The 14,715-nt window shown below is 45.6% G+C and overlaps 1 protein-coding gene across 1 annotated transcript; it reads right to left on the bottom strand.

Annotated features, from left to right (window-relative positions):
* Positions 1-343: 343 nt before the first annotated feature.
* LOC146198646 (uncharacterized) lies at positions 344-13,238 on the bottom strand. Its single transcript, XM_084592625.1, has 4 exons — positions 12,971-13,238; positions 7,558-7,670; positions 5,833-6,053; positions 344-853 (listed from the first exon to the last, which is right to left on the bottom strand). The coding sequence occupies exons 1-4, from the start codon at positions 13,194-13,196 to the stop codon at positions 784-786; spliced, it is 630 nt and encodes a 209-aa protein (XP_084448751.1). The 5' UTR covers positions 13,197-13,238; the 3' UTR covers positions 344-783.
* Positions 13,239-14,715: the final 1,477 nt, after the last annotated feature.

Here is a 14,715-nt window from a genome sequence, read left to right on the forward strand (position 1 = left end):
GATAGTTGTGCACAAAATAACAAAATTCCTATCATTATCATCATCATCATCATTTATTACCCTTAAGGGCTCCTGTAGGGGTATTACAAAAGGGGGGAGCGTAAACAAAAATAGGTACAGAGCAAATGTCAGTATAAATACAACAAGATAACACAAAACATTAAAAAAAGCGAAGAACGCGCTATTCATGAACAAGGGCTATAAACATCGCCTTAGTACCAAAAGCATCACATTTCAGACGACCTCCGGCGCTACATGGTTATACACAAACACAATACACACACAAGAGAATTAAACCAAGATGTTAACACAGATGATGCGCATCATCTGTGTTAGCGTCTTGGTTTAATTCTCTTGTGTGTGTATTGTTTTTGTGTATAACCATGCAGCTCCGGAGGTCGTCGGAGTCGTATAGCCAACTAGCCCGCTCGCAAGTACTACTGAGCATCACATTTGTTGGCGAGTGGTCTGGGCAGTGCATGCCCCAGTGCATGCCCCAGTGCATGCTCAGTGCACTCACACACTCAATGCACTCGTACACCCAGTGCACACCACACTCACACTCAGTGCAAACGTGCCACGGAGAACGGCAAAAAGAACGGACGGAAAAATTATATTTATGTCGGTATTGAAATATGCAACGCGGACGTGGTTGTATCGCACTTCTAAACAGGGAAAACTAAACTGAAACAGCGTTTTCATTGCGCAGTGCAACGGAAGTAGGGGTTTGGGATCACGTGAGCTGTTACAAGATCCCCTGATGCGGCAATGCCGACGGGGATGTCATCGTGCCGTTGGGGCGGTCATGGGAAGAGGAAGAGACTTCCAGCTGAGGTAGGCAATGAAATACAACCTGCGAAAGAAACGCAACACGTGAGCAAATAAAGTGAATACTAAATTCATGCAGAGAAATCGAAGTTTCGGGCGCCGGCAGCCATGCCATTTCTGTTTCTCCAGACGGATTTTTTGCGAAGCCACTGTAGTACAGTGAAATGTTTTGTTTTCGACTGACGAATATTTATTTGGTTAATATAACCGATTGGCGTAGAACTCTTATTTCGGGTAGCAATTCAGAAGCCAAATTTTCGTGCCAGGCTGATGCCAGACGCCTATAAGCAGTCTGTTGAGAAAAAAAAAAAGGCGCCTACGGTCTGAACAGTAGTTGTCACTACACTCTAATCAACACCAGGAAAACGAAAAAACAAAAACGCGAGAGGTGTCCTCTGCTCGCGCTTAAACTAACGGCTCAGGGGATATTGGTAGCCCCAAGTGCTTTCAACATTTCGTTAATTAACGGGCAGCCAATGTTTCTCCTTCCTTTTACAACTGCAAACGTTTATCCCTTTAGCATATTACAAACCGCAGAAGCTTTATGCTAGCAGGCGCACAGGAACACGGGAAACATACTTTTCGCAGTTTCGTTTGCGTTGTTTTCTGTGAACAGAGACTTGAAGGTTCGCTGCATTAAAGTGTGCAGCCGATGGGCAACAGTATTTCCTCCCGCGCTTACTCCTCCCCTCATGCGGACAAAGCCATTAAAGTAGCAACAATACCCGATATTTGAAGTGTAGACCGTAATTCAAGCTAGCTGCTCTCCGCTACACATGGATAATTAGGAACCTAAAGAGAACTCACTTTGTAAGCACGATAAAAAGTTGCTCCCGCCAGTCTGCTAGACATCCCCATTAGAAAGCTTAATTTCCGGTCCCCGTATCCAATCTTTCGGAATTCCACAAGAACAGCTCAATCGGAAATGGTGTTGAGCCAGTCTGACAAAACTGACATCTTTGCACCGGAACTCTATCTGCACTGCAATTTCCTGGTGGCTGCTAGGGTTCGGCACCGGCCCTTCACTTCGAGATCCATAGTTTCCTTTTCTCATAAATTACTGCGACTGAAAACTAAGAAAATGGGCTCGGCGAAACTCAGCTTCTAAAAAAAAATTCTGACGTCTACGGAATGAACTTTTCTTTTTTTTTTTTTTGTCGTACAGCATTTTGCAGAACAGACTCTGTTGACACGTGCTGTACACGCGCCCGCATTTTGCGTATCTTCGCGCCTGTTCGTGCACAATATAACTTGACATGCGATAGTACATGTTTCTCTCACCAGATGCCGCGAATGACATCAAAACTCCGATTGACATCCATTTTTTATTCCATCTCTGAAATCTAAATTTAGCGACCAATTTAGCGACCAATTAAATCTTGAACTGAAGTAAAAATGCATAGCACTATGCGCATTGCGTAAGAACAACACTTCAGCAATTACTGAGCACTGATGGATTATAAACGCCACGATTGCATTTTACTCAAGAGGCCTAGACCTTCCCAGTAAACCTCTGAGGTGAAACAAAAAGAAGCCAGGAGATGTTCGTAATTGTTTGCCAAAGACGCCTTCTCTTAGTATTACGTGGAACAGCCACGAAGACGCAACGTGCGGCTGCAACAGTGTGGTCGCCAGATGTGTTTTTCTATAGAAACCATGCATATACAGCTGGCTCTGCGCAGGAACAGATGGAATAGAGACAGTGAGCAAAAGGGCATCGCCACCAGTGCTGTTCGTATGAGGATGACCTTTGATGCTGTATTCGACAGGTGTTAATTAATGCATTAAGCTCAACATGAAATGCTTCTTTCGAGAAGTAGAATATCTCATTTCACAGAAAATGTGACTGGGATAACTTGTTTTGGCCAGACGTGTACACGGCAACGCAACACCTACTGAGGACATTCAGATAAATTTTCTACTTAGTGAAGCCCATACAGGCCAGCACAAAAGAGGGCGCACGGCAGTAATTTTGTCGCAGGAAACCGTTTTGGCTGGTTTAGTCGCATAGCTCGCCAGTACGCAACAATCCTTCACCGCACGATGAGACTGCCCTGTAAATAACGCATAAGCCAGACCAACTGCTTGAATGCCGCTAATTTCAAATTATCTTCCACTTTGTTTTTGCCCTATCTGAATTTGTAAAACCAGAGATACGTCGATATCGTCAAGCTCACCGGACAATTTTTGGCCCGAGAAAAAGCAGCGAAGGCGTATAAAAACTGCACATGAAGCCAAATAAGCAGAACGAGCTCGCAGTGGGACCTGGTCAGAGTGATGTCAGGGAAGAAGGAACACCAATTACCCGGGTAATCCGTACGTCGTTTCATGACGCACTGAGCACAGTGACCAATTGACATAGTTTGAAATGGCTAGTGGGGCTCCATGCACGTTTGTTATAAATCCCACTGTAGGAACTTTTTACTTTGCAAACACGAGGCATTAAATACATCCATTTCTTAGGGGTGATTTCTAGGAGTCGTGATTAAGTCCATATGATATTAGTTATTTTGTTTGAAGCCTTCGTTATAGCTTTGTCTGATTGTATTCAAGCCTTGAAATATGTTCCATTTAAGAGTAACAGTTGCACGTTTTGATAAAGCATCACCGCTGTTTCTTAAATCTACACCAAACAGCATCTGCTACAGTCTAGAAAAGTTATGCTATCTGAAATATAAACACCGCCGTTATCGTAAGAAGACAGGGAAACGCTAACAAATACAACTCTTTATTACTATTTTGCACTGTTTTTTTGTAGTTATGATTTTACCCTTTCAACAGCAATTGAAACACAACGCTATTATGATGAACATTAGACGAATGGTCAGGACATAGTATGTAATGTTATTCATGATTACTGTAACCGCAGTCGGAGGCTACTGCAAATTCTGCACCACATTTACATGATACGAATGTCCGGTGTTACCTAGAACGTAGCTATTGTCACCCTCCCGCTGCCATATTAAGGGCTCGTGCACGTACGTACCCCTACGGACGAAAGTAAACAGGGCACGCTATTTTCTTCTAAAATTTTTCATGCGGTGCATAATTGAAACTGGCAGTCGTGGTATGTGCGAACCAGCAGTACACGCCAGTGCCCTTTTACTTGGACAATTATTGCTTCTATATATCCTGCGCAGAAGGTGGGATTTTAATTTGAACGGAAAAGCGTGATCCGTTTACTTATGTCCGCACCTGTACATTTCTATTGAGTGGTCTCTGAGCGCGGCCATATTACTTTCTAGACGCTTGTGCGCACTTGGTGCTAGCAAGCTGGAAGCGCCGTCGCGAACTTTGCATCTGCTCGCAACACTTCAACGAGCGGGTATTTTCCCCGCTACATGCGCCTGATGGAAAGACATGCATACACAGTTTCCCATCTGGAGTTGTGCCTCACAGGTTGCGTGACCTAATGTAGTACACGCACTGTAAAATAAATTAGTTGTAGTTTAGCTCTGGTTAACCCTAGCTGAATTGCGAAAGCAACGGTGCAAGTTTCCTTTGTCTGCTACATTAATTCCCTATTGAGCCCTATCAGTGTAAGATATGCTACATTATACCCCTGTCACGCCCTATCAGTGTATAGGTGCTACATTATTGGGGACACGTAAGCGCCTCCTTTAAGGGTATGACGCGAGAGCGTAAGCTACCAGCCCACATATAAAGTCACGCTTCAACCAAGTCGCGTATGGACAAGCCTGCGTGTCGTATAGGGGTAGTGAGAATGCAAGGGTTTTCTTACAGGGCCGTTCAGGAGCCCAGCGAGATTGGAAAAGTGATCGCTCAGGTCCTCCCATATCACCCTCCCATATGAAAGGAGCGGCCCGAGTTGGCATCTCCTGCCCGTGGCATAGGGATAACGTCAATTCAAATGTCATGGCAGGCTGAGGAGACCGTAGCTACGCCTCTTCATGACGTAGCTGCGGCCACCCGAGGTTTCGCGCTGGTTGTAGGAGTGTTGATTTCGCAACAAAACAAAATCGGAGATTTCCGCTATTCACGCGGTAACGATGATGACCACGCCTTCCATAAAATTTGGCGTTTGCATTGGGAGCGGAAAACGTCACGGCCGGGGGCACTCTTTGTAGCTGGGCTGCGTGACGGAACGAGATCAATTGACTTGGCCGAGTTGGCAGGGGCTGCCAGTTCCATTAGTTCCTTTGAGATAGAAGTCGAACCCCCGGGAACCATTGGATTTTAGCCAGACGCGTTACTAGTATAGACCACATAGGCACGTTAGTGCGTCTGGGTTAAAGCGGGGCTTTATATTTATATCGGGTGGTCTCTACGTGGTGCTAAGGTACTATCGAGTATGTGTGAGAAAAATGGAGGCACAAATTAGGATATTAAGATAAGCGTGTAATAAAATGCATTCATGCAAAGATGATCCGCAAGGGGCGCTGCAGAGAGTAGCCATTAATGCTGTCAGATCGTACCTTTTAAGACTGATCTTAACTGCCTAATAAGTTTAATTCTTTAACATTAGATGACAAATTAACAAAATACTATATCAGTGACTGCCTCGTATTTCGGGTTGCCGCTTTTAACCCATTTCTTCATCTCATGAAAATAACGACACGTTATGATAAAATGACCTGAGCGATCACTTTTCCAATCTCGCTGGGCTCCTGAACGGCCCTGTAAGAAAAAGAATGATGGAGGGAGGGAATATAAGAAAAACCTTCAAACCAGGCCTAAATGAGAGGTTTATGTGTCCAGCTAGAGTACGTGATAGTTGGTAAACCTTTCCTTGCCCCATAAAACGTTATCGTTCTTGCAATTCCACAGATGGGCGCATGGGATAACACCGACGTCACTGCGACCACCATGTTAGACCAGAAGCGTGCCAATATAGCTCAGGTTGGTCAATGCCAACCTCTAGGTCATGAAAACCACAATGCTATTAGTTGGTTTAAGCCGTGTTAAGTAACGCTCTCGAACGAGGGACACATTAGCGGTGCGTGACAGTCAGCGACGATCATACCGGGAGCGGAGGAGACTCACCAGAAGTTGTAGATCGCGAATGCGATCCAACAGGTCGTGTGAGCCAGGAGAAATAGCCCCAGCAGCACGGCGAGGAAGCGGGGCATACGGGCTAGCGTACGCACTGCCTGCAGCCAGGCCAGGGCCAGTACCATGCACATGGTGAAGGCAAACAGCAGGCTGAACACGAAACGCCGGTGATGGCCAGTGGCCTCCTCGCTCAGGAGCCACTCGCGGAAAGTCTGCGGTGCCACAACGCTGTCGTCAGTGTGATGACGTAAACGAGAGGAGTCGGCAATGTAAGTAGCGCTTACTTAGACACGCTGAAAAACAAAATTTGGCAGATGTATCCATTGGGAAAATAAGAATGTCTTCAGGTTTTAGCTTGCTCTCTAAATAAAAAAGGTACCAGTGGCTGTCACATCACTTGCCCTTTCCTGAAATATTCCTCTTCATTTTCGAGACAACAATTAAAAAAAAAATTTCCAAAATTGGAGCGATTAAGGAGGTTTTTTTTACTGTTTCTAGAGGGAGTATCTTTTTTTTTTTTTTTTTTTACTGTCTAATATCCAGCGGAAGTATTTAAGAGTGGAAGAAAGCGAAATATTTATTCACTGCAGAAATGAAGACTCATCAAAAAAAAAAAAAAAAACAGCGCGAACAAACGGGGACGACAGGAAGAAACAACAGGAACAAGCGCTGTTCCTGTTTCTTCCTGTCGTCCCCGTTTGTTCGTGCTGTATTTTTTTTTTTTTTTGATGATGTATCACCAACTCGCCCACTTAACTATCCTGTTGAATGAAGACTCATATGTCGCCTAATAGCCTCGGTAGCTGAGTTTTTAATACGCTCTGCTACTGAGCGGAATACCCGGGTTTGAACCCGACCGCGGCGGCAGAGTTTCGACGGAGGCGAATTGCGTCGGTATTCTTCGCGATGTAGTTGCACGGTAAAGGTCAACGAGTGGCAGACATTACTCCATAGCCCTTCACTAAGGTACCTCATCCTTTCTTCTTTCACTCCCATCTTGCCATTCTTCATGATGCGGCTCAGGTGTCTGCCGGGAAGTCTGTCAGATACGGCGCCTTCATTTTCCTCACAAACAACAACAGCAACAAGGACGCCTAGCACCATGTTTACGCATCCTCATTCTAGGCTCTTGAGCGGCGGAAACGGACATGAAACTGCAGATTACAGTTGCAACGTCGAAATGGGCTAGTTGCAATGGACTGATACTTGTTTTACATGTCCCTTGCTACACGCATGCGCATATCTGGAAATTATAAATGTATTACTTTCCTGTATTCAGCATTTAAGGGGCCATGTCTTTCTTTTTTTTTTTCCGCCCGCGTATTTCGCACTGGTTATTTCTGGTATGAAGCTGTACAGCCAGCAGACGAACCAGCTTGAACGAACGCGTCGAACATTTTTCTCTTCTTCAAGCAGGTAGACGGCGTACAGAGCTATTTAAGATTAATTACAAGTCACGAAACTTGCCATAGGTGCCATGCATAAAAAAAAAAAAAAACGGTGTTCCAGGTTCAAAATTTTAGCGTTTACGGATAGTAGCGGGGCCAGTAGTAGTTTCGACGAGGACGCGAAAATGCCAGTTACAGGGAACAGGGACTCTACCTTCAGTTCCTCCGCTCACCTATATTAGCATCGCTGCCTACCTATTTTTTAAAAAGTAAATTGTAAATTTCGGATCGCGACCATTTGGGAGCCGCTCACTGCGTATGCACAGACCTTTTGATGATCCCAGCGGATGATGAAGTCGTAGTGGCAAAACTGGCAGGAATACAAATGGTTCTGGAAGACCTGGATTGCTACGCAGTTGGCGTGGGCGTGGGACAACTCTCCTGCAAACCGACCAAACAGCGTTTTCTTTTCAGATTCAGCACTTCTGACTTCCGGCTTCGCAAAGTTTATCATGAAGACAAAAGGAAGGTGGCAAACCAAAACGGGTCGCTTATCTTAGAGTATATCGAAGACATCAAGGGGCACTTTTGCTGTCATAAACTATAGCACATGGAAATATTTTCTTAAATAACCTAATTTATCATGGCACTGCATATTTAACATTTAGAATGATGCTTGAACGCTCTATACAGACTTTAAGGCCTATAGATTTTTTTTTTATTTCAGAAATTGTGAGATACCTCGGTGAGGTCTGCGCAGTGGATTATGAAGTAAGGCAGACGTCGCGCACCCGATATGGATAAATAAATAGACTAAAATATTCATTAAATTAGGAAGTAATTTTTCTTTCAGGACGCAATTTTGTTTAGAGAAATTGAAGGCAGTTAACGTCAAATTTGTTTGGTTTGGATTAATGGGATTCAACGTCCCAAAGCGGCTAAGGTTATGTGAGACAAAGTAGTGGAGGTCTCTGTAGATAATGTTCTGTTGTTAAAATTTATTTTGGTCGCCAATGTGACTTGAACTATCGAAAGTAAAAATTACGCATTTCATTGCTCATCGAGTAGCCTTCTGGTAATGCACGTTATACGTCACTTGCATTTATTACAGACAAGTTACAGACGCAGTTGGTTTACTTGCTGAAGGAAAATAAAAATAAAATAGATTTTGGCGTCAATGCCATGAGCAGCGGTGTCAATATTTATCATACGCGTGATACAGGGCAGCCAACTCAAGGAGCTTCAAATACACATCTTTCAAATTCTTACCCTCGAACAGCAGTGTCGATTAAACAAATTAGAAACTGAACTCACCTTATTGATGGCAAGCTTCACTTTAATTAAACTTTAACTAAACTTCACTTTAAACTAGCTTTAATTGGTGATTTAATTCGTTAATTGTATAATCATTGAAGCGCCACCTACATAATGTCCTCCTTGCCATGCAACCCCCTCTTTTGACTACAATGAGCTATTTCGCAGTTTTTCAAGTAACATTTGTAAGCATTAAAGAAATCACCTTGTCATTGTGTGACTCATTTCTCTACTGGCACTGTATCTGAGCCACCTCCGCTGCCTCGTGCGGACAGAAGGTCTTCAAAGGACAGTGAAGGAGCGTGGCAAACAGGCACTCTTTAAATTATACTGTTGGTTAAATGCGGTCGCTATGGTAAGAATTTAGCCCCTCGACTCTGGGCTCAGCCACCGACTTAGCGTAATTAATGGGGTGTATTTTAACGGAACGTAATTCTTATTCCGCCTTTGCAATGCAGCTCTCCAACCAGTCAGAGAAGCCCGTCCAAAAAACAAGGAACACGGCCATGAGCCGATATCAGCCCGCTGATCCAGTGATCGGTCGAGTCAGCCGTCACGGTGGCAATGTGCAAGGGGTGTTTGTCTCTGGTGCTCAAATGTGTCTCTGGCGTAAGAAAGGGCAGAAGCAGCCTCGGCGGCTGCGTTTCGATGAAAGCGAAACGAAGTGGCGTCCGTGTGCTGTGCGATGTCAGCGCTCGTTAAAGATCCCCAGGTAGTCGAAATTACTCCGTAGCCCTCCACTACGGCCCCCCTTTCTCTCTATCCACTTTCACTCCCACCTTCATCCCTTCCCTTATGGCGCGGTTCAGGTGTCCACAGAGCAAGTGTGACAGATACTGCGCCTTTCCCTTCCCATGAACCAACCAATCAACCAACCACACAGAAGAGAAAAGAGCTAGCTGATCGCGCTCACGCCGTATGCGTGACACGAATGTGTCCGCACGTTGTGTGCGGTTGTGAATTGTGCACGGAAGGGTCTATGGGCCCTCAAAAGCACGCGAATAGCAATTGCGTTTTAACGTATTTTATTGAACATTACCAATTGGAAGCAGCGTTGCTCGTCAAACCGAACATTATGCGGTTGTTTATTGAATGTTGGCTGACTGAATACGCAGCGGGTATGATCGCAGACGATCATTTCGGTTGACTATTCTGAGGTATAATTACGATGTATATGTGCGTGAATGTCTTGCTGTTGCTGTTTGTGGGCTAAAAACAATTAGGATATTTTCCGGCCAGCTGTAGTGTCCCGTCTGTCGGTTGTAGCTGTCAGGAAAAAATGCACTCATAATCTTGACGAACACGCAACAGCTGGCTCAACGTCTGTATAATAACACGGTGATAGCGAGCTCAGGCAAGCTCGCGTGCATCCTCATTTCCTGCAATGGACTCGTGCGCTGGAATCCATATTATCTTTATGTTACGTTCTATAGGCCTATCCTCGAGGACGCGTTTGGCCTCTTCCGAAATCGTCGTGGCCTTAATAGCAAATCTGCCTTTTGTGCTCTAATTTGACGTACTGCATGTGTGCATGATATCCTGCGCTCGGAATTGTTTTCTTTGATCAGTCAAACAAGCAGTGGTGGCACATGCATGTGGAACTTCCCGGATATATATAGTACACCATATATGAAAACACATTTACCTCGCCTACGCACAAAACCGTAAAAGGTCACGCTGCACACACTGACAACGTGCGTGCACGCGCTCGCCTGCGTAAAATTGCACCAAAAGTATAAATAAAGCTAACGTTTTTCAATTTCATCATGTCCGCAACCACAGCAATGCAACTTATTCGTCGGCTGTAGTGCGAACGAAACTGCTTCCCCGACCGCCTAGCAACCACAACAAACGTGAAAATGTGAACGTTGTTGACTGCTTGCTGTTCTGAACTTTTTGTGCACAACGGCCACACGCCGAATGATTCAGTGCTGTTGTTTTCTTTCTTTTTTTTTTTTTTGTGGTGTTATTAATAAAACGTGTATTCAAGGCTTCGCTCACCGAGGTTTCTTCTTTCTATTTCGATGGCAGTTGCTCACAGAGACGGCGAAACAGCGTTCCTCGATACATATTGGGAATTTCGTACCAATGGGATAACCGGTCGGTACCTGGCGACTGTAAGATGACGCTGGTAAACACTGTCAATGTTCGGTTAGAAACAGCGTTAATACCAAAAATGTAGAAAAGTGAAGCTCATTGTTGCAGCTCGATCAGTTGGTAAGAAAGGGCACATGACGCAAAATTCGGAGGCCCATCCCTGGCCCTACGGGGCTGGGACTGACTTCAGCTGGGACGGTAGGTCAACGCCGCTTGTGGTGGGGGCTAGCCAGCCACCGATTTTTATCTGTTGTAGGCCGTCATTTCACCCGCCACTGCTTCGGTGGTGGACGACGGCTGTTGTTGCGGCGCGCGTCTTTCTCTCCCTCTTCTTTTTCCTTCTCTATTTTCTCTTCTGTTTGCACGAGAAAGCGGAGGTGGCTCAGCTACAGGGCCAGTAGCAGGCCCGTGCATTTTTTTTCCTTCTTCCTACAGCCACAGCAACAACAACAACGGAGGCCCTGGGCTCGGACCCTACCGCCCGATGTTTGTTTTCCTTCTACTTTCTATTGAATGTACTCAAGAAATGATTAAATAGTATTTAATGCGCATAAGAAAAGTTCCACAGTGGAGAAAGGCGAAATCCTGAGCTGCTGCTGCTGCTGCACAAGTACATCGCGCGTGCCTTGTCGAACACTACCAGTGCTTTGTTGAACGCATCCAAGTGCACTGACGTTTTTTAACGGATTTACAGGAAAGGAAAGGCGCAGTATCTGTCACTCGCGGAATCCCGCTGACACATCTCGCGGACGAATCTCGCCGATGCGAGATTTTCACAATGGGCCTAGAAGGGCTTTCGCCGGCACTGCGGTGACGGGACGCAGGCCACTCAAAACCATATACTGTGGGAATGCGCCAGCAATCCCCCTCCAAAGACACTCTTGCCAGCTCCCTCAGCGGAGGAATGGGACAAGCTGTTGGCCAGCCCAAGAAAAACTACGCAACTAGCCCTCGTCACGCGAGCTCAAGAGGTCGCTCCCGACTGGAGGCCACCCTAGACTCGCCCCAGCCCGAAATAATTCCTTTCATTTTGTGGCAATAAAAGTTGTTACTACCACCACCGCCCTAATTGGTTCACAGGAAGGGGAAGGCGTAGTATCTGTCACACTTGTTTCTGCGCACACCTGATATCTTTTTGGGGTACCATCGAGTCCACACACCGGTGACCGGATTTCCGCTTAATGGGGCTAGTAAAGCTTTGACTTTAAAAATGAAAAAAAAAAAAAAAGAAACAATCCTCAATGCTTTCTTAGTGCTCGCTGACAGTTGGCTTAATTCATTTCTACATCATACCGAGCCCTTCAATTTCAATACATTTATCTACTTAATAACTTGCAGGTGCCTCGTTTCTCCCTCTCTATCGCGTTCCACGTGACAGTCCGTAGTACGTTCGCCACTATGGGTGAGAGCGGCGCTTGTGAACAACATCGAGCTTTATGTACAAGCAATATTAAGACTCCAGTAAGTAGAAGATTAAACAACCGTCGCTGCAGCTGAGTTGGATAAGAGCAGCGCACGCGAAATTCGGAGGTCGTGGGTTAGGATTCCGCCGAGCTATGATGAAGTCTTTCGATCTCCTCCGCTCTCACTGTAACTTTCCTACTGCATGGTAACCCTCTTGTTTTTCCCACGAGAACAACCCTCCAGACTGCTCCCGTGGCAACCACCTTCCGGTTACAAGTACATTACTAATACTATAGCTCTAACAGAGCTGCGCGAAGCCCAGGAAGGCGCGCTTAATGGTTGTCGCTGTATGCAATGCCGTGAATCGTTCGTTCCACAGCTTGAAACCTATGGCAGGCATAACCCTAATGGTATGATACGTGCCACTGTTTCGGCATACTCACCGTACACAATTATGCTGGTCTGCAGGGGTCTATTGCTCACACGCAACGCTGCTAATTACACCCGCCCAATCCCACCTTACTCGGGTGCACGCTATCTTCACCGCTTATAGACCGCAACAGACAGACTCCTCAAAGCCGGAATTTGACTGCTGCACGCTCCCCAGCATGACAGTCCGCCGCTGACACTATCATGATCATCACCGACAGCATGAAGCGGTTCCGAAGCTGTTGCACGGGTTAGGGAGGATAGGTCTATGAAGAAAAACTTGGCATGTCGCATGCGGCCTTTTGCCGCCATCATCGCGTACCTTGAGCGCCTGCCTAAGTGTATTTGTGGCTGTGGCGGTCGGCTGTGGAACTAAGGCCCGCGGCATCGAATCCCGGCAACGGTAGTAGCAATTCGATGAAAGCGAAAAGCCAAAGCGCCTGTGTGCGGCGTCAGCGTACGCCGAAAAACACCGGGTGGTAACTTCCGGGACTCACCCGTGCAATGACAGGGTGCAACCATGCTCATCTGGTTGTTGCTGCTCTGGCAGAAACGGCAGATTCGCGTCGGAATTCCACCGCCATGGGCGGGAGTCGGTGGTGGAGTCAAATTGGCCCTCACTACCAAGGACTTGGAGTGCTGCGTTTGTTGTGACGGCGTGAGTTCCGACTGGGCGGTGATTTCGCATTGCGAGCTGGCTTCCTGCTGCCGTTGTGCGGCCATCTTGTAGGCTTCTTCCTCATCTTCCTTCCTTCTCACCTGCGACATGCACTTGTCGAGGTATAATCAAGACAAGGTCAAAGCCGCGAATTAGCTGGGGGATGTGCTTTCTTGTTCTTTGAGCTGTTATACTCTGCAACGACTGTATTAGCACGTAGCCAAGAGTGATTAGTGCACATGTCTGTCTTTCCAATCGCCTATATGCTGAAATCGAAGTAACAGTGCCGGTGACCACCTAAGTGGGCCTATTTTTTTCTTCTTTTCTTCGCCGCATTTGCTCCCTTCTCCGCTCACCTTAGGCCACATATACTTTTTTTAAATATTCAGCTGCACTTTCTTCGGCAACGTCCATATCATTGCATTACTCACTCCTGCCTACGATGTCAAAACAGAATTTCTTCGGTCTTAGCTCAGTTTCAAGCCTCTTGGGTTCCAGAACCGATTAGGGTCCAGATCAGCATTTCTTTCTCGTTAAAGCTGGATCTCAGGGCTTCGGAATAACAGCAACAAAAGAAGGCAGAGTGGTTTTTCTCCATGACTATTTTAATGCCTCTCTAAACTTTCTTTGTTACGGCTGCAAACAAAAATAAAAATAAAAAGGCAATTCAATATGCAACATTGTTTGCTTTCTTTTATTTATTTATTTATTTTTGCATGGGTTTCGCGACTTGTCCGGCTTGTGACCGTCGAGCCGATCCCTAATTCATACGAGCAAAAAAGGGCTGTCCGGCTGTACTGTTCTTTTAATGCATTTTTAATTCTGAACGGTTTATGTTTTGTTCCTGCTGTCTCCAACAGTGTTGCTTCACGTAAATACTGGTTTCGAAAACAGTCAGTAGAAAACACACATAAAACGACTAAATAATAGTTTCTGTATGAAATATAAGTAATATTTTAGGAAGTAAAACATCAAAATATGCGCCGATCGGCCATTTTAGGATATGAGTGTTTATTGTCCCAAAGCGATTCAGACTAGAGTGGCACCGTGATTCATATAAAGACTCCGTCAGTGTTGCCAACTAAAAATATAATACCCGCAACGCAAAGCTCTAAAACCAACTAAAATCTACTAAACACAAATTGCATAAAACGCAAATTTTTAATAATAATATTCTGCTATTCCCTCTGTTAACAACGTTTTGTTCGGTTTACAGGGCTTTACGTCTCAAAGGCACTGCAGATGAAGTTATGTGATGTTAGGAAGATAGTGAGAGACCGGAAAGCGTGGCGTGAAATGGTCCATAGGGTCACGAAGAGTCGGACACGACTGAACGACTGAACTGAACTGAACGTCTCAAAACGACTCAGGCTACGAAGGAGGGCTGCTGAAGTTTCAACCGTTTTGACCAGCTGGGGTTTTTTAACGTGCACTGACATCCCACAGCAAACAGTTTCTTGCATTTCGTCTTCATTGAAAAGCAGCCTTTGTGGCCAGGATTCGATCATGCAGTGGCGTTCAGCAGTCGAGCTTCTTAGCCACTGAGCCACGACGGCAGGCTTGTAAAATATGCTAATAATTTAA

This window comes from Amblyomma maculatum, chromosome 2 (genome assembly GCF_055883805.1).
Source record: "Amblyomma maculatum isolate TAMU_Amacu chromosome 2, ASM5588380v1, whole genome shotgun sequence".
Classification (NCBI taxonomy): Eukaryota; Metazoa; Arthropoda; class Arachnida; order Ixodida; family Ixodidae; genus Amblyomma; species Amblyomma maculatum.